This window comes from Phalacrocorax carbo, chromosome 27 (genome assembly GCF_963921805.1).
Source record: "Phalacrocorax carbo chromosome 27, bPhaCar2.1, whole genome shotgun sequence".
Lineage (NCBI taxonomy): Eukaryota > Metazoa > Chordata > Aves > Suliformes > Phalacrocoracidae > Phalacrocorax > Phalacrocorax carbo.
The window spans coordinates 3,050,727-3,074,044 of record NC_087539.1 but is presented as its reverse complement, the minus strand read 5'-3'; the positions used below and the strand labels follow the sequence as shown (position 1 = coordinate 3,074,044).

General features: G+C 57.7%; 2 protein-coding genes across 3 annotated transcripts; one reads left to right on the top strand and one right to left on the bottom strand.

Moving 5' to 3' along the window:
* Window positions 1-288: 288 nt before the first annotated feature.
* Window positions 289-16,364, bottom strand: GALNT6 (polypeptide N-acetylgalactosaminyltransferase 6). Of its 2 annotated transcripts, none has more exons than XM_064474322.1 (11): window positions 16,240-16,364; window positions 7,470-8,062; window positions 6,440-6,612; window positions 5,312-5,461; window positions 4,979-5,213; window positions 3,530-3,647; window positions 3,222-3,422; window positions 2,597-2,728; window positions 1,750-1,851; window positions 1,477-1,629; window positions 289-1,327 (listed from the first exon to the last, which is right to left on the bottom strand). In XM_064474322.1, exons 2-11 carry the CDS (start codon window positions 7,955-7,957, stop codon window positions 1,214-1,216), a joined length of 1,866 nt encoding a protein of 621 aa, XP_064330392.1. In that variant the 5' UTR covers window positions 7,958-8,062; window positions 16,240-16,364; the 3' UTR covers window positions 289-1,213. The 2 variants fall into 2 exon arrangements, with proteins under 2 accessions (XP_064330392.1, XP_064330390.1); XM_064474320.1 differs by lacking the exon at window positions 16,240-16,364 and adding an exon at window positions 11,088-11,152.
* Window positions 14,554-20,914, top strand: LOC135317837 (uncharacterized). Its single transcript, XM_064474323.1, has 5 exons — window positions 14,554-15,098; window positions 15,367-15,589; window positions 17,233-17,355; window positions 18,362-18,894; window positions 19,986-20,914. The coding sequence occupies exons 2-5, from the start codon at window positions 15,541-15,543 to the stop codon at window positions 20,148-20,150; spliced, it is 870 nt and encodes a 289-aa protein (XP_064330393.1). The 5' UTR covers window positions 14,554-15,098; window positions 15,367-15,540; the 3' UTR covers window positions 20,151-20,914.
* Window positions 20,915-23,318: the final 2,404 nt, after the last annotated feature.

The window sequence follows — 23,318 nt, the reverse complement described above, 5'->3', positions numbered from 1 at the left end:
GCTCTTATCTCTAAGGAAAACACAAGATTTCACAGGTAAAATGGTCTCAAATAATCACTTATTTGTTTTATCAGTGCAGAAGGGAACACAGTGAGGTAAAGCAGCGAAACCTCCGCCCCGGCACAAGGACAATCTAACCCAAATTTGAACCACGCCAAGTGTGATACCTCATTGCAAAAGTGGCTTTAAACCCACTTTAGGGCTGTAAAAGGGAGGTTCCAGGCCAAAAAGAGGGAGGGAAATTAAATCAGAGGTGGGGTGGGAGCTCAGAGGAAGCCAGAGGCAGAATGTCAGTAAAATAAATCATCTCTTTATTTGAGGTTGTGTATCCAAAGACAGGTTCTCCCACCCCCACGCCACTTCCAGGAGGGTTTTTCCTCCCCACCATCAATGGGGTGGCAACGGAATTGGCAGCTACAGTAGTTGGGCTTGAAGAAAACCAGGGGAGGGAGGGAGGAGATCTTGCACCCGGGCGCTGGCGAGAGCCTCTCTGGGAGGATGCCGCGGCACGCTCGAGCTGTGCCATCTGGGGAAAACCCCTCCTCCAGATCAGCACGAGGACGAGCAGAATTGCGCCCAGGAATCATCATATAATAATAATAATAATAATAAAAAATAATCTAACACCCCCCCCGCCCAAAATCAAGCCCGATATCTCTAAGGCAGGCAGCACTCCCATCCCCGCAGCAGCGATGCACGATGCTTGCAGTGCCATGGCGGGCGAGGGCCAGATCCTGGCAGCACTTGGGGGGATTCCCTCGCCCACACAGGGTCACGACAAACCACGACCCACCCTCCCGCAGGAGGAGCCGCATGGCCAGTCACCATCCTCCTCCTCGCTGGAAGGAGTTTCCCACCCAGCTTTCACACACCGGGCGACACGTCCTTGTTTTTTAAATGCCTGATGTGGATTTAAGAGTCTCTGGCTGGAGCCGGGAGGGGAAGGACGAGCAGCAGCCAGGCACCGTAGAGCATCCTCAGGCACCTCCACGCCTCCGGGTTTTGGGCTCTGTGGGGTACCGCCGGCCGAGCTCGGCTCTCCGGGCCTCCCTGCTCCAAAGGCACGGGACTGGGTTCAAGGCAACCGTGAAATGCAGCATATTTAAGGCTTTTGCTTCTTAAATTAAAAATAAAAAAGGGAAGTTTTTTTTGGATTCTGGTATCCTGAGCACGGTTGGGGACGGCCAGGGGCTCAGGCCGCTCTGCTCCCCGCCTAGGTGAAGGACCAGAGCTGGTGGGCGTCTGCTGGGTTGCAGGGAACCATCGCCGGGTGCTTCCCTCGTGCCGTCAAGCACGTACCGGAGGCCGGGTTTTTAATCAGCCGGTCCTGCCAAAAAATAAAGACGGCACCAGCTCAGCAATACCGGTGGGATGCAGAAAGGATGTGACTGAGAAGCGGCAGAGAAGCATCATGATGGTGGGGATGATGCCGCCATCCCCTCGGGTGATTCCCGGGATGGAGATGCGTCTCCTCACCTGCACCAGGTCCCACTCCTCGCTGGCCGGCACCCGGCCAGGCTTCCCTCTGTACTGGCAGTCACCCAGCTCGGCCAAGCCCGAGCCCGCCCGCAGGCACAGCTCCTTCCCGATGTTGTGCCGCAGCTCCCGCTGGCTCGTGTACTCAAAATACTGGGGGGGGTGAGACCAGAGAGGGGACATCATGCTGCTGCGCCCCGAGAAAGTAACCCCCAGGGGAAAAACAGGGGGGACTGTGGGAGGGAGAAACGCCGGGGGTTGAGGGATGCCCACCTGGTTGCCCCCCATGCCATGGCAGGGGTACATGATGAGCGGTTTCCCACCGTGGTTGTTCTCACCGACGTCCAGGCAGCTCTTGGTGCCTTCATTTTTTATCTGCAGGGAGGCAAAAAAAAGGGGCAGGGGGGTGAGCTATGCTCTGAGCTGCCGGGGTAGGGACCCGCCTCGGGTTTGGGCTTTGCGGGGCACTTAATTATTGCTGTACAAACACAATCCCGGTACTAGGCACTGTGTCCGGGTCCCTTGTCCTTTCCAGGACGTAAGGAACGCCCACACCAATGCCTCCGACCCACTGAGTCGAAGGCGGGAGCTGCCCGGGATGAGGTTTCAGGAAACAAAGGTGAATTAAAACCCGGCCGGGAGCCAGCGCCTGGCCCTCACCGCATGCAACGGCTGCTTTCACATTGCCTTGGCCGAGGAGGGTTGGACTCAGACCCCAACACCCGTCTTGGAAAAAAGGGGCTTCTTTTGGCAGCCCCACCCTCGGGATGGAGCCAGCACGCCGCATCCTGCTCGGTTTTTCAAGTCCGCCCTGCGCGTGCCAATGTGCTCGTGGCAGCTTTCGGCTCTTTTGCCCAATTTAACCCAATGCCACGTCCCTGCAGGTCCCCCACCCTGTAACTCGCCCCAAACCAGCTCTGCCAGATTCCAGCTCTTTTGCTGTCAGCCAGAGCCCGAACCGGCCCCGCCAGCCGGTGACAGACGTGGTGACGGACACGGCTGCACCAAAACCCTCCAGCATGCTGGGTTAAACACAAAAACCCCCAAACCCAACCTTTTGGGGACTATTTCTAGCCAAGGACGGAGCCCAGCGGGATGCTCTGGGCACCCCTGTACTTACCGCTCCGTAAAAAGTCGGAGTCAGGTCGGGAACGAACATCTCCGGGTAGATGGTCTGGAGGTACCAGGTGAAGTTCTTGCAGTGGAGCTGCTCCCTCAGCTTGCGCCGGTCTGTAATGTCACCATACGTCTTCTATCGACAAAGTCACGTGAGAAAATTAACCTAACCTCCGAAGCCAGCAAGGGAAAAACAAGAAAAAACACCCCCCCGAGCTGGGGCTCAGAGCTGAGGGGTCCCCCCGGCTTTGTCATCGTCTGTCACGGCCTGCCCAGCACCGGGACTGGTTGCGGGGCCTTGCAAGACACCCCTGGTCCCTGGCAGGTACCCGCAGGCTCTGGCCGCTCACCAGGAGGGCTGGGACATTTTGGCATCACAACACAACCTTTTGGTGTTGTAAAAAACAAAAAAAAAATTAAAAATTTAAAGAAATTGATGTTTTTTCTACTGGAAAATGTTATGGCCAAATAGAAAAAAAAATTTAAATAGCTTTTGGGCTACATCTTTCCACTCGCATTTGCTTTCCCACCTCCAGGCTGAGCCCACCTCCTCCCTCTGCTCAGGCTTGAGCTCCCAGAAGGATCAGCAACCCTTGGGAGAACTAGGAGCCTGCCGGTGCGCCCGGTACCTCTCTGGCCATCTGCGCAGCTTGCTGGTTCCTCCTGTAGAAGATCTCCTTGTACTCGTCCATCCAGACCTCGGCCAGGCGGACCTGGTTCCTGGAGATGACCTGGGTGCCCTTGGGGAAGGTGTGGGGGCTCTTGGAGCGGAAGACGTGACCCACAACGGAGCAAGGGATGATCTCGACTTGCCCCCCGCACTGCCAGACCTACGGGGAGGCAACTCCTGAGACGTGGGGGGTCCAACCCCGCCGTGCCCCCCAACAAGGAGCATCCCTGAAGATGCCCTTTGAAGATGGCACCGTCCCATCCTTACCCTGAAGGACATTTCCACGTTCTCGCCCCCCCAGATCTCCATCTGATCGTCGTAGGAGCCGATGTGCTCGAAGTAGGACCTGGAGATGGCAAAGAGGCCACCAGCGAAGGTCGGGGACCTACAGGGAGGGAGAAGGGGGGGTGAAAAATAGGGTTAAATTAAAAATAAAAAAGCAGAAGCCTGAGTTTTGGGGACATCATGGTTGTCACAGTGAGCACTTTGCAGCTGTGGCCCCCCACCTCCCTGCCCCATCCCGCTGTGCCCCAGATGTGGTGGCTTTGGTGCAGGGGCCAGACCCAGCTGCCAGGAGGGGACGGAGGCGGTGGTGGCAGCGTGACACCGAGGGGCCTCGCCACAAGCTCTCCACTCAAAGCAAAAGGAGGATATTGTTACTGAAAACCTACGGCCGAAAAGAAGGGGGGAGATTAGAGCTCAGTGGCCGGCGCCCCATTCACTCCTCTGGCTTCTCTAATCTTTTCCATCTGATCTTTAGAAGAGGCTGGAACAGAAACTTGCTTTTATTCAGGAAAAATAATAAAAAAAAAAGGGATTCGCTGAGCTGCTGCGTTCCTGCCGAGCGGAGATGAGACGCCGCCGGGAGCCAAACCGCCGGCTCGCGGTAAAAGGGACCTTTATTGGGACGGGGACGTCTCCCGGGTGACCCCCGCACAAAGCCAGCCCTGCCGCCGGCCAGGGGACAGGATGCAGACAGGGCCAGGCAGGGTGTCCGGTATCTCCCGGTGGGAGCACCCGGCTTACCGTGGGGCACCGACAGAGAAGTGCAGCAGGAAAACCCATTGAGGGTTTCTCTGCATAAAAAAAAGCAGGTAAAAATAGGGGTTTTGGTGCAATCTAATCCACAGGTGACATATTCTTGCTGCTGTGCCAGCACAGGTGCCCACCCTGTGCCCACGTTAGCTGGGTATCCACAAGCAAGAAGATACAAGTCAGCGATTAAACCCTTAATGAGAGACTTTGCAGGAGCGGAGAGGTGGCTGGAGGCAATTAAAGGTGTTTTTGCAGAAGTTCCTTTATGGCTCCATGCTTGCCAAACCGCAGCGGAGGCTTCTCCTCTGCTGGCCCCACAGCTCTGACCGTGCCTGGGCATCCTCTGAGATCCCGCAAGCCAAGCACCCCACAGGGGAAGTTCTACTGGGAAGGGATGGCATCGCCCGCCCAGAGGCACCAAAATCAACAGGGAAAACCTCAGATTTTTTGGAAAAAGAGCGAAACCACCTGGAGGAAGGGGCGGTTTCCCAGCACAGGGCACCCAGCTCTTTGCCCCCCCGGCCATGCCTCCTTAAGCACCCTGCAGCAACCTCACACACTCAGCTGGTTCATTTTGCAGCCTTTGGGTCCAGACACGGCGCTCCCAGGGCTCATCCAACCTTTGCTACCATCACACCAGCTCTGAAGTGGATAAAGATCCGCCCCCCTGTGATGGCTTACTTGATGGGGAAGGTCTCATCCTTCCTCCGCTGCCTCTCCCGGGGCGGGACAACCTCCCAGCCGAACGTCAGGCTCCAGTCGAAGTTGCCCCGGCTGTGCTGTTTGCCGTTCTGGCTGGGCTTGGAGAACTCGAAGGTGTTGAGATCGATGGTGGCGATATCGGGGCTTACAACGGCCGTGGGCTCTTCGGCGATGCGGGATAAGAGGGGCTCCAGCCAGCCGTGAAAACACTCGCCTGGGACACAGGGAAGGGTTGGCCACTGAGTCGGGACAACTTCACCGCCCCCCCCCGCCCAGCACCCCGGGGACCCCCGGGAGGTGGTGGGTACTCACAGTGGGCATCCAGGAAGGTCAGGACCTCCCCGCTGGCCACGCTGGCCCCCAGCAGCCGCGCCGTGATCAGCCCTTTCCTCTCCTTCTGCCGCACGACTCGCACGATCTGGAGCTGCTCCACGTAGCGATCCAGCTCGTCCTTCAGGTAGTCTGGGGCAGGGAAAAAAGAGCAACCGGTGCCGTCTAGAGAGGGGAGATGCCGGTTCCTGTGCCCCAGCAGCTCACCCTGCTGCCCCCATCCCACCCCTGCCCCACGTAGGAGCACCCGCTCAGACCCTGCACCCGGGTTCGGGTCCGGCTGCGGGCTCAGGGAGACACAGAGCCTCCTTTCCCCCAAAATCCAAGAAGGTTTTTTGGCTAAAGAAAGCGGGTTTTGCAAAGCAGCCGGCCACCCCGCCCCATCTAATCCTCCACCAGAGAGGGATTAAGGGAACCATGGGGTGAGAAGGCCTCATGCCCGGTGGCTAAAGCGTCGCCGGGACCGAGCAGAGGAGCTGTCACCGAGGGAAGGGACAGCAGACAAGGTGTCACCCTGGGAAACTGGGATTTCCCTCCTTCCTTGGCAGATGCAGCCAAGCCAGAAGCTGGTCCAGACACCATCTCACCCATGTCCCCACGGCAGCGGGAGCCAAGCTCACAGGCAATAAACCCCTGCACCGCCCTGAGGTGGTTCCCTGGGAGCCCGTGCAGGCGCCGTGGGCAGAAAGGGAGTGTTTATCTCTGGGGCGATGGCAAAGTCCGCTCCTCTCCAGCGCCCCGACTCTGAACCACATCATTAATTTGCTCTGGGTGTAGCTAATGAGGATTGCAGCCTGGCGGCCAAGCCAGCCGGTGGTTGAGGTGTTTGCAGGATGCGGGAGGAACGCCCAGTTTTTCTCCAGGGCTGGGTTAACAGCGGTGCCGGAGAAAGGAAAAACCCCGCCAGCGCTCCCGGGCAGACGCAAAAACAAGTGGAAGAACTGTCAGGTGCATCCTGGGCTGCTCGGAGACTCGGCATGAGCCACTTCTCCTCCAAGTGGCTCAGAACCGCTGCTCCCGTGGACGGAAAGATGCTCGGCTTCCCCCTGCATCCCACCGGCCCCCGCATCCCACCGGCCCCCGCATCCCACCGCGGCCCCCGCATCCCACCATCAGTGCTGGCATCGTCCACCAAGATGATCTCCTTCAGCAGGAGGGCCGGGGAGGTGTGCAGGACGCTGTACACCGTCCGCAGCAGCGTTGACCAAGCTTCGTTATGGAAGACGATGATGACGCTGGTGGTGGGCAGGGGGGGGCACCGCTTGAACCTCTGGTCGATGCACCTCCGAGAGAGAAAAGCAGCGGCCTAAGCAAGACAGGGCTGGGCGGGGAAGGACAGAAACAAAACACCCCTCATCCCCCCAAACCCCACAGCAGGAGAGCGGCTCCCAGCCCCGATGGCTCTCAGCTCGTCGCCGCTTTGATTTCAATTGATTTCTACCTCTCCCCCCACTGCCAGTCGGGTGAAACACATTCCTGCCTCCCGCCCGGCCCCCGTGTCCCCCCCAGTGTCACCGCTGCACCTGCTAAGCATGGATAATCGCCTGCTGGCGCGGGGGGCAGCAGTTTCCACACCAGGGCTGGGTTTCTACCTCCTATTCATGCCTTTTTTTCCCACCCCAAAATATCCCCCACGCTTTCCCCAGCCCACCCTCCCCAAGCTGGCAGGGGCTGGGGGGGGGGGGGGGGCCATGCTTTAATCTGGCAGCTCATGGCTGGAGGGTAGGCAAGGAAATCTCTCGAGTTTACGCCACTTCCTTCGCCCCCCCGCCCCAGCGGGGTCTGAGGCTGTTCCACTCGGCTAAGAAAAGAAAAAGTCCGATTACTGGAGCGGGCTGAAATAAAAGGAGGGGAGGGAAAGGAGGGGGAGATGCCGGAGCCACCCGTCCGCGAGCAGGTATGTGGAGACACAAAGAGCCGCTGCTGGCTTTTGCCCATCGCTGTTAAAAACCAACCTCAAGGGGGTAAAAATTAAGGGGGGTGGGTGGTTGGGGGGAAGTGTTTTTCTCAGCCCTTCCTCCGTTCAATCCCCTGCCAATGCTCGGTGACATCCCATCCCGAATCTGCTTTTATCTCCCCTTAAATTTCCCCATCGAGGGAGCAAGCGGAGCCGCGGGGCTCTTTGGGCAACGGCTCTTACTCCGGTGGGCGGCTGTCGGGTCCCAGCGCTCGCTGGAGGGAGATGCGGTCGCTGGCGAAGGCGTTGAAGCAATGCTTCTCGTAACCTTGCTCCTTCTCCTTCGTCTCCTCCGGCGTCCATTGATCCTTCTTGAAGGCTTTACCGTCGGCTCCGGGGCTGGCGGGGTCCTGGGGGGGTCTCTCCATCAGCGGCCGAAGCTCCGCCGCCGTGTAGACGCCGGGCAGGCAGGAGCGAGCGCTGGGCGGCGGTTCCTCCTGCCGAACCGGAGCTCCGATCTGCAGCTTCGGCATCGAGTCTCGGATGTTGTTGACCGCCCCCAGCATCAGGTCGAGGACTTGGTCCTTCCCCTGGACAATGTTCTTCAACCAGGGCTCCTCGCTCGGGTCCTTGTTCCCCACGTCCTTCTGCAGGATGAAGAGGAAGATGACAAAGATGGTGCCAGCCAAAGCCACCTTCAAGGGGCTGTAGCGTCTCCGCAAGAGCCTCATTTTTTTCCCCTGTGTGGTTTCCGGAGGGTCCTGCCTGCGGCAATGGGTGTTTCAGGGTTGTGGGGTCTCAGGGTGCTTCATGATGATCTGCTCTGTTCCATTAACCTGGGGAGAAGGAGAAACACCTGCAGGTTAATTAATGGACTGGATGCACTTCAGGTGTATCCCCTTGATATTAATATAATATTAATTATATACTAATTCAAAGGTCATTCCCTGCTACGGAGCAAGTAAGACCCCTGCAATCCTCTTCCCCCCCCGGCCCATAAATCCACACAGAAAATAAAGCAAGAGGAAAAAGTGACGTTCAAAAGATGCTGTGAGCTGTGCTGGGTCCAGCCACAAGCAGCATGGGACATCCCCAGCAGTTTCTCCCACGGCCAAGCCAGCCGCTGCAGCAGCCCCCCTGCAGCCCCTCGCGCACGCCGGCAGCAGCCTAATGAAGCTAAAATAAAGCGGCAAAATTTGCCAAAATATTTTTGGCCACATGGAAAAAGCCTTTTTCCAGCTATTTTTCCTGCCTGCAGCATCGCTCGGAAGGAAAACACGCGCAAGACCCCGCGGCACTTCGGTTTCGGCTGTATCAGAGCAGATTCGGTGTCCGGCGCCCTGCCCGGTGCGGCGGCTGCCGAGAGCTCAGCACCGGCTCCAAAGCCTCTGCCGGGACCCGGTGAAAGCGCCGCGACCGGCCGAGCTTTCCCACCACGAGCAAACCTCCCGCGGCTGCTCTTTGTGAGCCGCTGCTGCCGGAGCATGGACAAGCTCCGTGGGAGCCATTCACCAGCATCTCCTCCTCCTCCTCCACTTCAGGTCTCCCCCCGCCTCTTTTATTTCTTTTTTTTTTTTTTTTTTTCCCCCTTTTCTTTTTATTGCCTTGGAAATGGTGTGGCCCCGGAGCAGAGAAGGGCACCTGCCAGCAACTTCAAGGGCGAGGAAGCTTTGGCTCATAAGGAGGAGGGACAAGGCGGTCCCCGGGGTCACCGCTTTCAGCGCCGCGGGGATCAAAGCCAGCGGCCGGACCACGCTTCACTGCCAAGGGCGCCCGTCCGCGAGTCGTGGCAGGACAGGGCGGCACCTGGCCCCACGGAGGGGGGGGGAAAAGGGCAAAAATGTGGGAAAAAGGATAAATCCACCTCATTTTCTGCTCGTATCTGAGCAAAGATGGTCCCACCTCACTTGTGCCTCTAAGCCCCAATGCTTTCGTTGCACAGTGCAAGCCACTGCTGTGCAAGGAGGCGAGCGGCCAAGAAGCAACCCGTTTTGGGGAGGAAAACACCATTTTCACTATCTCCCCATCTCTCCCAGGGTCTTTTTCCTGCCACGTTGCTGTGACCACGCTAACGAAGCACACTCGCTAGCTGTGCGATGCTAATAAACCCCAGGGCGGCACTCGGGGAGTGGGCAAGGTTTGTGCACCACAGCGGCACTGCAGCTCCTGAGGGGGGTCCAACCCCAGCCCCCCTCCCCAGTCCAATCCCAAAATGGGTGAACAAGCAAAATAAACCCCCCGAAAATCCTCCCCAAAAAAGTGTTGGGGTGAATTTTGCAACAAGCTGTGGCCTGAGCTCCTGGCACACTTGTGCTTATCCGCTAGCAACCCTGCAAACCCACGGGTTGATGCTGCTCCGTCCCATCCAGCCCATCCCGAAAATCCCACGTCGGGATGGGGCGCGCCTTGTACCCGGGAAAACCAACGCCAAAATTAGCCGGTGGAGCCTGTCGGGTTTGGAAGAGGGGAAAAGGGGTTTTGGTGGGAATTTGGTGGCAGCTGGAGCATCCCCCATGGCACGGGAGGGAGGAATCGCAGGGAGAGAGGTGGAAATCGAGAGATGCCCCCCTGGTAGAGGGCGGGGGGAGGGAAAGGGAAAATAAAATAAATCAACACCGACACAATGCCACAAGCAAACAGGGCGGCTGCGGTCGACGTGGCCACGCGCTCCACGTGGCAGCGCGCCGCAGCCGTGATTGCGATATCGGAAGCTGTTGGGATTGCAAAAAGCCAACAGCGGGGTGCAATCCTGCACCACCCCGCGACCCCGCCGCCCGCTGGGACGGGCTAAAAGCCGGGGTCGTTACTGGTGGGGCCGAAAAATGGTTGGTGTGGCCAGTGAGATTAGGGTCCTCGTGCTGGAGCATCGGGGCCGGGCTCTGGTTTTAAGAAGGGGTGAAGGCAGGGGGTGCAAGGAGAAAGTAGGCGCTGCTCGGCCTGAAGGGGGGTCCATGGGGCTCCCGCCGTCGAGCCGCTGGCCTCACCCCAGCTGGGACGAGCTCTCGGGGTGCCGGACCCGCTCCCGGTGATGGGGGGCCGGGAGCCCCGGAGAAGGGCTGTGTGGCAGCTCTGCCCCACGGGGATGGGTGCTGGGGTGCCCTGTGGGGGTAAAAGGGGGCAGGATCCCACCCACCACGGTGCACAGCGCCGTACAGCCCCGGGGGGCTCCCTCCCGGGACCCCGTTCCCTAGAGGGGCTCCATCCCGCGACCCCAGACCCTTCCCCCTGCAGGGGCTTCGTCCCGGGACACCCAAGTCCCCCCTTCCCGCACTGGGACCCCTCCCGCCCGCACCTCCCCCGGGGGGTGGGGGGGGGAGCTCCGCACCGGGACCCCCCGGCTCCCCTTTCCCCCGGGGGGACTCCCTCCGTGGACCCGTGGGGGCTCCACACCCGCACCCCCGGACGGGGCTCCGCACCGGACCCCCCGGCTCCCCCGTCAGCCGCAATGGAGGGGGGGGTCCGCACTGGGAACCCCCGACTCCGCCTTCAGCGGGGGGGCTCCGCACCGGGACCCCCCCAGCTCCCCCTTCGCCGGGGGAGTGTCTCCCCAGGACACTCTTTCACCGGGAGGCGGGGGCCACGGACCGGCCACCCCTTCCTCGGGGGACTTCAGACTGGTCCCTTCCCCAGTCCGCAGGGGTACGCCCAGTGCACCGGCCCTGCGGCGGGACCGGGACCGGGACCGGGACCGGGACCGGGACCGGGACCGGGACCGGGACCAGAGCAGCCGGCTGGCCCCGCCCGCCCCCGGCAGCGCCTCCCCCCCCCCCGGCCCAGGTACCCCCCGCCCCCGGCGGTGCCCCCCCGCCCGCTGCCCGCCCCGGTTCGCCCCTCCCTCGCCGTCCCCCCCCCCCCGCTCACCCGGCTCCGCGGCGGCGGCGGCGGGCGCGGGGCCGCAGGTGCCGTCCCGGCGGGGCGGGGCGGGGCGGGGCGGGGCGGGGCCCGCGTGCCGGCCCCGAGGCACAGGTGCATGGGGCGGCGCCACCGCGGTCCTAACGCCGCCCGCTGGGCCCGGGCCGGCCTCCCCGACAGCGCGGTGCCGGCGGGGAGGGGTCTGCGGGGGCCGTTGGGCTGAGCACGGGGGTGCCGGGAGTGGCAGGGGCTGTGGGGGCTATGGGGGCTATAGCGGCCTGATGCCGGGGACGCGGGGGGTGGCAGGGACCTACAGGGGCCGCAAGGGCTGGCACTAGGGGTGCTGGAGCCACAGGAGCCTGTAGAGGCCATAAGGGTTAGAGGGGCCTGATGCTGGGGGTGCTGGAGCCACAGGGGCCTATAGAGGCCATAAGGGTTAGAGGGGCCTGATGCTGGGGGTGCTGGAGCCACAGGGGCCTATAGAGGCCATAAGGGTTAGAGGGGCCTGATGCTGGGGGTGCTGGAGCCACAGGGGCCTATAGAGGCCATAGGGGCTAGAGGGGCCTGATGCTGGGGGTGCTGAAGCCACAGGGGCCTGTAGAGGCCATAAGGGTTAGAGGGGCCTGATGCTGGGGGTGCTGGAGCCACAGGGGCCTATAGAGGCCATAAGGGTTAGAGTGCCCTGATGCTGGGGGTGCTGGAGCCACAGGGGCCTATAGAGGCCATAAGGGTTAGAGGGGCCTGATGCTGGGGGTGCTGGAGCCACAGGGGCCTATAGAGGCCATAAGGGTTAGAGGGGCCTGATGCTGGGGGTGCTGGAGCCACAGGGGCCTATAGAGGCCGTAGGGGCTAGAGGGGCCTGATGCTGGGGGTGCTGGAGCCACAGGGGCCTATAGAGGCCATAAGGGTTAGAGGGGCCTGATGCTGGGGGTGCTGGAGCCACAGGGGCCTATAGAGGCCATAAGGGTTAGAGGGGCCTGATGCTGGGGGTGCTGGAGCCACAGGGGCCTATAGAGGCCATAAGGGTTAGAGGGGCCTGATGCTGGGGGTGCTGGAGCCACAGGGGCCTGTAGAGGCCATAAGGGTTAGAGGGGCCTGATGCTGGGGGTGCTGGAGCCACAGGGGCCTGTAGAGGCCATAAGGGCTAGAGGGGCCTGATGCTGGGGGTGCTGGAGCCACAGGGGCCTATAGAGGCCATAAGGGTTAGAGGGGCCTGATGCTGGGGGTGCTGGAGCCACAGGGGCCTATAGAGGCCATAAGGGTTAGAGGGGCCTGATGCTGGGGGTGCTGGAGCCACAGGGGCCTGTAGAGGCCATAAGGGCTAGAGGGGCCTGATGCTGGGGGTGCTGGAGCCACAGGGGCCTATAGAGGCCATAAGGGTTAGAGGGGCCTGATGCTGGGGGTGCTGGAGCCACAGGGGCCTATAGAGGCCATAAGGGTTAGAGTGCCCTGATGCTGGGGGTGCTGAAGCCACAGGGGCCTATAGAGGCCATAAGGGTTAGAGGGGCCTGATGCTGGGGGTGCTGGAGCCACAGGGGCCTATAGAGGCCATAAGGGTTAGAGGGGCCTGATGCTGGGGGTGCTGGAGCCACAGGGGCCTATAGAGGCCATAAGGGTTAGAGGGGCCTGATGCTGGGGGTGCTGGAGCCACAGGGGCCTATAGAGGCCATAAGGGTTAGAGGGGCCTGATGCTGGGGGTGCTGGAGCCACAGGGGCCTATAGAGGCCATAAGGGTTAGAGGGGCCTGATGCTGGGGGTGCTGGAGCCACAGGGGCCTATAGAGGCCATAAGGGTTAGAGGGGCCTGATGCTGGGGGTGCTGGAGCCACAGGGGCCTATAGAGGCCATAAGGGTTAGAGGGGCCTGATGCTGGGGGTGCTGGAGCCACAGGGGCCTATAGAGGCCATAAGGGTTAGAGGGGCCTGATGCTGGGGGTGCTGAAGCCACAGGGTCTATAGAGGCCATAAGGGCTAGAGGGGCCTGATGCTGGGGGTGCTGGAGCCACAGGGGCCTATGGAGGCCATAAGGGTTAGAGGGGCCTGATGCTGGGGGTGCTGAAGCCACAGGGGCCTATAGAGGCCATAAGGGTTAGAGGGGCCTGATGCTGGGGGTGCTGAAGCCACAGGGGCCTATAGAGGCCATAAGGGCTAGAGGGGCCTGATGCTGGGGGTGCTGGAGCCACAGGGGCCTATGGAGGCCATAAGGGTTAGAGGGGCCTGATGCTGGGGGTGCTGGAGCCACAGGGGCCTATAGAGGCCATAAGGGTTAGAGGGGCCTGATGCTGGGGGTGCTGAAGCCACAGGGGCCTATAGAGGCCATAAGGGTTAGAGGGGCCTGATGCTGGGGGTGCTGAAGCCACAGGGGCCTATAGAGGCCATAAGGGTTAGAGGGGCCTGATGCTGGGGGTGCTGGAGCCACAGGGGCCTATAGAGGCCATAAGGGTTAGAGGGGCCTGATGCTGGGGGTGCTGGAGCCACAGGGGCCTGTAGAGGCCATAAGGGTTACAGGGGCCTGATGCTGGGGGTGCTGGAGCCACAGGGGCCTATAGAGGCCATAAGGGTTAGAGGGGCCTGATGCTGGGGGTGCTGAAGCCACAGGGGCCTATAGAGGCCATAAGGGTTAGAGGGGCCTGATGCTGGGGGTGCTGGAGCCACAGGGGCCTATAGAGGCCATAAGGGTTAGAGGGGCCTGATGCTGGGGGTGCTGGAGCCACAGGGGCCTGTAGAGGCCATAAGGGTTAGAGGGGCCTGATGCTGGGGGTGCTGGAGCCACAGGGGCCTATAGAGGCCATAAGGGTTAGAGGGGCCTGATGCTGGGGGTGCTGGAGCCACAGGGGCCTGTAAAGGCCATAAGGGTTAGAGGGGCCTGATGCTGGGGGTGCTGGAGCCACAGGGGCCTGTAGAGGCCATAAGGGCTAGGGGTGCCTGGTGCTGGGGGTGCTGGAGTCACAGGGTCTATAGAGGCCATAAGGGCTAGGGGTGCCTGATGCTGGGGGCGCTGGAGTCACAGGGGCCTATAGAGGCCATAAGGGCTACAAGGGCCTGTCACTGGAGGTGGCAGGAGCCGCGGGTGACATATAGATGCCATAGGGGCGTGGCCCCAGGTGTGCTGGCGACCAGTAAAGGCCTGCAACTGGGGGTGCTGCCAGGAGATATAGGTCCTATACTGCCCGACTGCTGGGGAGAGAGGCACCAGCAGGGTTCGGGCACCCTTCCTGCCCACGTTTGTCCCTGAGTTTGTGCCACCTTTGTTGTTATTATTCTTATTTTTTAACTACTCTATGAGCGCTGCGGAGCCTCCTGAGCTTCCTGGCTCGGGGGCAGTGGTTCACCACAGCTGGGAGTTTATTTACCCTCCGTTTTACCAGGATGCAATAATCACTGGTAATATTTTTTGTGAGGACACCGGTGGCTATAAATAGACTATCAATGCTGGAACTTGCTAATTATTCCCATCCCTCTGTGTCATCCCTTATTAATCTTCATCTTCCCATCGACCTGCCGATTGCGCCAGCTTGCTGCTCTCCACCGGCACCCCAAGCCCGGACGGGGCTGCGATCCCCCCCGGCGTGCAGCAAGGCGGCAGCCCCAAATGGCAAGTGCCCCGTTTCCCACCTCCTCAAGACCCGTGTTTAACACTAGATGGTGGTATCTTCATGAAGCTTCGGCCTGAGGATGAGCAGCTGTTAGTAACAGCACAAAAACTCCCCGGAAAAACCAGGTGAGATATTGGTGGTGTGAAAGAGCTGCTCAAAGCCCCTTCAGGGATGATGTGACAGGTACGAGCTCTTCGGCAGGGGATTCCTGGGCTTGCAAGGAAGGGCACAAGCATCCCCCAAACCCCCCGTGCACCCCGGGAGAGGCTGCAGTCGAGATGCGCAGGAGGGAGACGTGGAAAACCCCAGCGGCTTCTCCAGGATGCCAGAGGGACAAGCCCTGGGCGGGTTTTAATCACCCAGCTGAGGATTTTGCCTTGGCTCCTGCACCGTACGAAGGATTTGGGAGATTTGACCTGAGGCAGAGTGAGTATTAATTTGGATTATTGGGATATTAGCTTGAATATTAGCTGCCTTACAGAGGATAAGTTGGGCAGGGCTCCAGGGCACCGCAGACGCATAAATACCCAGCAGCCTCCATGTTAAAGCACTAACAAGTTGCCAGAGAAAGGCAGGGGAAACTGAGTCAGAGAACAGGCACCTGCCTCACGCAGCGCGACGCAGAGAGGAGCCAACACTCACCCGCCATGAGGCCACCGGTGGCCTTCATAATTGTCTCCTGTGCTTTTTGCAGAGCTAAATTTAAACGCTGGGTTTGCACAGTGGCTGCCTGTAATTCACTGCTGCTTTGTTTCCTGCCTTGCCACCGTGCAGAGGTTTCGCTCTGAGCACAAAAACTGAAGGGGAAATTCCCTACCCCAAAGTTTGCTGCTGCTGAACTTTTTTCAGCTGCGACTCGCCGAGCCCGATGTCGCGCCGCGGCCACCCAGCCGGGAGAAGGAGGGCCCCCCGCCAGAGTAAGTGTGCTTCTGCGGAAAATGGAGCTTTTTTGGCTTCGCGGGGTCCGCGCCGGGCTGTGTCGTGGGGGACGGTGTGGGGGACGGGCTTTTCTCTGTGTTAAACCAGTCCCGTTCCCCGTCACTGAGGGAGAAGCACGGCTGAAGGCAGGTCCTGCCCCTCCGAGTCACTCGGTAAACCCTGGGCATCTGATTTCCCCAGGATTTTTGTGTTCTCGGTTTGCTTCCTTGAATTGCCATTCATGAAATGCTTTTGAGGTTACGCAGGAGATTAAAATCTCCTGGTGCACCATCCTCCTAGTGTCACAAAAGTAATTTGGAGGAAATGAAGAAGCAGTTACCTACCGAAAAAACCAGCAGGGATTGTACAAAATCAATACAGGCTTGCTTGGGAATGACAGCTTCAAATCACACGCTTCTTAATAATTAATTGGCATAGTTATATATAACTCTCAGACAAAATATATCCTCTTAATTTTTAATTTGATATGTTAGCTATGGAGTTAGCTGCTTTGGAGGGTGCAAAATGTTTATCCTTGGTTTTTAAGAATCAGTGGGACCCAAACAGCCGAAAATGTGATGCCGTTACCATCATGGCTTGTTTGTGGTGTGAGAAGTGCAGAAATACCTGCACTGGAAGCAAACCTTACCATTTTGTCTGCAGTTTTCCTTGCTCCGGGTGCGTTTCCTTCTGGCCGGCTGGGATTTCTGCCCTTTGCTCCTACCGGGGAATCCTCATTGCCCCGCGCGTCAGAGGAGGCTCCGTCAAACCGATCAGCCGAGCCCCTGATTACAGAGCTGGAGCTTAAATTTGCAGCGCTGAGCAGCAGCGAACCTGGAAAATATGACAGGAAGCAAAGCCGATTTGCATATTTATGCTAATTGAGATTACACGAATCTTTCACATTAAAACGTACTTTGCAGATGGCTTGCAGATTTATATCGAGCTTTGGTTTTATTTATTATCTTTCAGACTGGTAATAATTGGTGCAATATGGTGAAACTGGAAAGTCTAATCCACAATACAGCTGTTAAAGCAAGGAGGAATGTGTTGAACACAATGCAGAGAGGTTTTTCTTTGTAGTAACAATATTTGGTTAACGCATACCATGAGGGAATGAGCTGGATTTTCATTTGGGGGGTATTTCTGAGAGCAGAGGGGGCAGCCTGGGGCTGAGCATCCCAGGAAAGGGGAGTTGTTCCCCATTCGGGTTTGTTGTCTGGAGTTTGTTTGCTCTCACCCCACTGCATAAAAAATTAGATCCCTTGGTACTAAGTGAATGGGAAATGCAACATTTTTCCAGGTAGATTTTTCAATAAATGGGACTTTTTGGTTGTTTGGAGCTGAGCTCGCGGCAGCTGTGGGCTGAGGGTGGAAAAGCCCAGCTTGGCTGTTCAGTTATCCCCTGACCCGGACAGAATCACTTCCCTTTTCAGTTTTTTTCTGTGTAAATTTTAAGAGAACTGGGAGTGCTTCTTTCTTTGCAGTCCCGCGCACATGAACACGTGGGATCTCCAGGGATCCCGCAGCATGACCGAGCCCAGTCCTCCCCATCCCACCAGCTCAGGGTAACCTCAGCGGCTCCTCGCTGCCTTTGGATAACACACAGCTGGTCATCTCCTCTTGCTTTTCTTCTGATTAGGTGCGATGGAGATGGAAGAAATATTCCTCCAGCTCTGTGAGGAGGTCGCCAGGCTGCAGGACCTGTGCGTCAAGCAGGGCAAGCTCCTCCAGAAGCTGACCGCCAGGAAGGGACCCGTCCTCGGTAAGCGGCGGGGCCGGGGAGGGTGCACTGAAACCGCGGATCCAGGCGGGCAAGTGGAATTTGAACCTTTGTCCTGATGCCGGCAAGAAGTTTGCTGAGGAAAGCGGGGGGTAACGTGTAGCTGGTTTAAGGCAGAAACGTGCTCTGCAACCCGTGCTGGCTGTTGTGGCTTTTTTGGCTTCGCCTTCTCCATCAAACGTGGAGTGACATGTGTGTGTGTCTGCTTAGAGTCATGTTAAGCCGCTGCAGGCGTGCTGCTGCTTATTCACACCTCTTGCCCCTGGGGAGAAGGGGAGGGAGCGTGGGGCAGATGGTACCCATTGCCTAGAGCGGTTTTGGGAAGCAGGGGTGGCAGCGGAGCCTCCACAGCCGGGATCCCGCCTGGGGAAGTGCTTCCACCCTCCCCAGCGACCTGCCTGGTCTTCCAAGAAATCTCCCTCCCGGTCCCCACGCCGTGGTCCATACACTTGTCTGTCCTTCCACAAGCGCTCACATCACTCCCACAGGGTTTTGCACGTTGTTCCAGACCTTAAAGGGTGTTTTTTGTGGTCAGGAGGGATTGGCCCGGGCAAATGGCTGCCATGTGCTGGGAAACCAGCAGCCTCATGTTGCTCCCCACCCCTGCGCTCGCCTCCTTTACCCGCAGCTCCGCCGTCTGTGTGTCCTTCCTGCGGCTAGCTTGCAAATAAACGTCTCCAGGCAGGACCTAAACCAAAGCCATTACTGGGATCAGCCCGGCTTTTGGGGACACAGCGATGTCGCAATGTCTCCTACAGTAGCTAATGCTCCTCTGACTCTCAACCCTCTCTTGCTGTCCTCGGATGCCCTTTCTGTGCTGGTCCAGCCTTGTATGTGGTCAAGCAATAGGGACGGGCGAGCTTTGCCAGCAAGGAGGTAGCGCCCAATTGTTTTGCAAGCACTAAAGGAGAATGAGGCAATGGGACGGCAAAACAGAAATGCCATTAAAGTCCCAGGAATGAATGCTCTGGCTTGCTTTCTTTCAAAGATATCCCTGTGTCGCTGCCGATCCAGTGCACGGAGGACATGGTCACAGAGGAAGGGGAAGGGCCACCAGCCAGCCGCCAGAAATGCTCAGAGGCCCCGGCGTGCGCTGCCTCCAACCCGGAGGGCTCTGCTCATCCCCTGGCGCAGCCGCACGCTGCCGACACAGCGCCCGGCTTCGATGGCGAGTACCCGCCAAGCACCGCCAGCGGCAGCGTCTGCGGCGGTGGGACCGGAGGAGCAGCTCTTGCTGTAGCTTTTGGCAGTAACAAGGCAGAGAGGAGCGAGAAGGTGGATGTAGGGACGTGGCTGAAAACCTGTAGGATGCTTCCTACCGTGAAAATCCCCAAGGAAGAAGTGAAAGCTTGCTGCAGCCCGCAGGAGCTGGCTGCACCGCACCCAATTGTCATGGACTCCTTCCTGACTCTTCTGGACCTCTATGAAGCCCCAGAAACCCTTTGGAGGGAAGATGCTCCCAGTGAAGGTGCTCTGCCTGCGGAGGCTGAAGTGCCAGTAGAGATCCGAGGACCTGTGAAGGTAAATTGTGAGGCTGATGGGGATTTTTGTCTGTGACTTTTGCATGCTCCTGCCAGCATAATGGCATCTGTGAATCTTCAGCATCCTCTCCATCAGCCCTGCTGTAACATGTGGGAAGCTGTGGCAGAGTGGAGGTTTAGGGTTATGTCTCTAGGCAGCCAATTCTCTGGTTCCCAGGGGAATTAGGTAGACAAAAGCCCCTGGGATCTGCCAAGCTGCACCTGATGCACTTTGGGAGAAGTCCCTCTTGTGATCCTTCCTGAGGCACTGAGGAACCCTTGAAGCAGTCGATTCAGTCTCAGCGGGGGGGACCCCCTTTGAATCTGCAAATTAAATGAGCTTTTAAATATTTCCTTTATTCTCTCTGATTTATACGCCCGCAAAAGAATGATTTCTAAAGACATCCTAAACTCTGGCCCCTCAGTCCTCCTGGTAAGCCTTCACCATGTGTGTTACGGGTGCGACGCAAACCCTGGCCGTACCGGCGAGGGTCCTGATAATGCCAAGCCCATTTCCTTTCATTCCTTCTTCCAAATGAGGCCCTTAAATTTTTTTTCATGACCGCCATGGCTACTTATTCACGGGGAAAGTGATTGATTTTCGGCCTGGGCTATATTTAGAAGCTAGTTTCCTTTTAAGAAGGAGGAGAAGAAAGATGTGGAAGCGGTGTCTGTCTGGTAAAGCCCTAATGTGCCTTATCAGCACTTAAATGATAATGGCACAGAAAGGAAATTACAAATGCGCTCCAGTTTGCTTCTCACAAAAGCGCTTTTCTCGTGTTCTGGCTTGGATAGTGATTGCAGCTGCTGAAGGATAAGTGCTAGGTGATGGGGGATGCCATACGGAGACAGGATTCTCCAGTGGATTTTGGTGAGGATGAAGCGAGGGGGGACTCAAACTCCCCCACACTCCAGCACAGGGAAGCAGCCCTTAGCCCAGCCTTTCTGCAGGCACAAAAACGTGGTGTCTGCTTTCGGAGGCCGTGCTTCTGCATGGCAGACCCCAGGCTGGAGGCGCGACGCAGCTGGGGGCTAGAAGAGAGGCTGCCTCTGCCGTTCCCACTGACCGCTTTTCCCCTTCGCTCCTCGCAGACATCCTGGACGCCGGGCTGGATGCTGGAGGATGGTACGCTCGGGCAAGGCGCCGTCCTTGCCGCCGAGGACGCTCAGGCTTGCGACATTTGCCAGGAGATTTTCCCATCGGACGCGGCGGGCCAAGCGGACTATTTAAAGCACATCTTAGCCCATATGAAGTAGGACTTGCCTTCACAATCACAAATCCACATGTTTGCACCTTGGCCAACGTGACGGGCTCTGGACCTTCAGGAGATCCTGCCGCTGGCTTTGACCGGGGCCAGCTCAGGTGGCAGTCCTCTTCCGTGGAATCCAGCGTGCTCCCACACTCGGTCCCTGAAGCACTGCTTGATGGGCTGGTTGAGGGCTCTGGGTGTGTTTTGGCTTGTTGAGCTTCGTGGATATCGAAGCAGCTTCTGTCCTGGGGTATGGACTTGTGTGGGGCTGAGCAGGGGAGCTGTAACTCAACGGGAAATGGAAATATTTCAGGATTCACCTTTAAATGGGTAGAAATGTATTTTCCATGAATAGTTGAAAAGTCACATTGGCTTTTTCCAAGAACATGGAAGGTTGCGGGGGAGAATCGCAAGGGTTTCATGGTCACTAAACCAGAACTGGCCTTTAGAGAGAGGCTCAGTGGCGCGATGATGGGGACTGGATCGCGCCTTCCAAATGCATTCCCGGGAGGGGCATAATGGAGGGCTCTTCTCCCTCCTCTTATAATCCCCTGAGCTCCAGCTCAGTGAGTTTATGGGAGTTTAATTGATCCCTCCACAGGTGGGAAGAGATTTATCAGCACCCATCGGCATGGGGTCGCCTCTCCCGGCTTGGGTCCCGTGGTGTTTAGTGTGGGGCGGAGCAGAAAGGGGCACCTCCAGCGCAGGGATGCGCCCGACACGTGTGTTATTGTCCCGTCTTTCTAGTTAGTCTCTTGGGGAAAATATCTTTTGAACAAACAAGCTCTGGGAGGTGGTGGGTGGGTGGGTGTGACTGGGGGATGCAGCTTCTGGTCCTGCGGCTGGTTCTTTGCCAGAGCCTGGGTGAACCTCGCTGGGCCGTGGTTTGCCCTCAGGCAAGGTTTTGATCTTGCCCTGAACGGTAGGAGCAAGTAACTGCATGGGGGGTGTCACCCCTGCGACCAGCATTATTCGTGCGTTAACAGCACCTGTAGTTTGAGTGTTACCGAGCTCTCGCCATCAGTGGTTATCCTGTGTTTTGCACAGGAATTCACCTGCAGAGGTGGGGAAACTGAGGCACAAAGCACAGATTAGCTCCAAATCCCCAAACAGACCTTTGTTTGTTTGTTTTTTTTTAAATCTTCATCTTAGGCCTTGGTGTTTTACAAGTTGCTTCTGAAATGGATTTAGTGTCCCATGTTTGAGGCAACTTGCTTTGAAATCGATAGCCAGATGCTCCGCTACTTCCACCGATTGGGACTAATTGTGACCTCCAGCTCCAACGCCTCGTCTTTAGCAGCACAGAAAATAGCCACGAGTCAAGTCTCTTCCCAGAAATGGAGCCGTATTTATGAATTCGCAGTGGCTGTGGCAGAGCTGATGACAACCATCTGTGTGTCCCGAGGATCTTGTCCTTTCGGAGGAGACGTGCACGGGGCAGGGCGCCGGGCTGACAGCGCTGTGGTCCCTGGCTATCCCGGGCTTCGCGGGGGGCGAAGCCGTTTCTCCGAGAATGGTTTTCCAAGGCAAATCCTATAATTTCTTTCTTTAGAGCTCTTTTGAGCTTGGTTTCTCCATTCGCGTGGCTATTGGAGCTGCTTTCTGCCCTGGGCAGAATCGGGACCTTTATTTCACTGAAGGTCAGAGTGGGTTTTCTCAGCGTCACGGTGCAGCTTTTGCACTGGCATCTCCTGCCCCAAGTTTCCTCCTGTGGCTCCTCAAATTAATTTGGTGGTGGGATGATTTTATAGTCTTTTGTGCTCTTCTATAGGGCCTGGAAGAAAATACTGTTCCCCAGCACGCTGAGTTACTGGAAACGCCAGATCAGAAAGCGAGCGGGAGCAAGAAAACCCATAAATTTATGTGGTATAAAATTGTAACAGCCATCCAGAATTTGCCGGAAGGAAGAAAACCAGCCCGGTTCTTCTTGCTACGAGAGCACATCCGGTAAATTTAATTTAAAAATCGCAAGCACAGATGGCTTTTCTCAAGAGTCAAAGCAACCGTGGCGCAGCGCTGTTTGCCACGAGTGGCTGTGCCGAGGCAGCTGCGCTGTATGAGGCGCCGTATTGCCCAAAACGCTGTGGAAAAACCACACTGGGCGTGTTTGGGGATGAAATTTTGGCCTCGTGCTCCATCCCTGGTGACTCGGAATGGTTGAGAAGTTCAACAAACCAACTTCACTGCTTGGCCTTTCTCAACGTGCTTCATTATATTTTTAGATGTCGCCTTGTACCGTGCAATTAGTCACCCCTTTCCCAGCCAGATGGTCCACAATGACACAGGAGCTTCTTTTTTAATCCAGCACTTTCCATTGGCGTGAATGTGCCTCTGCTTCCTAAATAACCTTAAGTATAGGGTGCCTGTCTTAACTGCAGAGCGTGGGTGGCACGTTATTGTTTTTTGCCCAGGTTCGACTCACCGGTGGGTGTCGTTTCGGAAAAGGCAGGAGCCGGGTGAGGGCAGTTTCCCGTAAGGAGAAATTGGAAAATCAAGACTGGATTAAACCTGCTTTAATTCTCACTGCCGGGCGTATGCGGCGGGCAAACACAGGAATACGTGCCTCCTCCCTCGGCTCTTGTTTTCAAACCGAGGCTTGAAAAAGCTGGAGCCGGCAATAATGCTCCTGACGAAAACCAAGCCAGCGAAAATGCAGCTGAAAACCAGATTTGGGTGGAAAACGTTCAGTTGTTGAGTTTTCTGATTAAGGAGCCTGGGATATGGCGAGGGAGGAGGGGCTGCCCCGGCGCTGGGGGGAGCGTGGGTGTCCCCGCAATGCGCGCGCGCACGTGCACACACGCACGAGCTCTGCGCACCCAACCGTGGGCGAACGTCCCCAGACTCCAATATCGGACTCTTTTGGGGCCATGTTTTCAGAGGAGTCGAGAGAAACGGGGATCCCATGGGGCAGGAGGAGGAGGTTTAATGGGAGAGTGATGAAAAATGTAAATTTTCTGCAGCGAGAACAATACTTCTCAAAGGCAAAGCTCTGACTGCTGCGGTTGTCCCCAGTCTCTTGATTGTTTCAGGAATTATCATCGGAAATAAGGGCGAAGGGGATCATGCCCCCCCCCACCTGCAGCAGGAACCCATCTGTGCCACCAGCAAGGATGGGAAATCGTTAGCAGCTCTGTTAATTAATAACTGACCCCCTGTTTTCGTCTCCCATTAATGG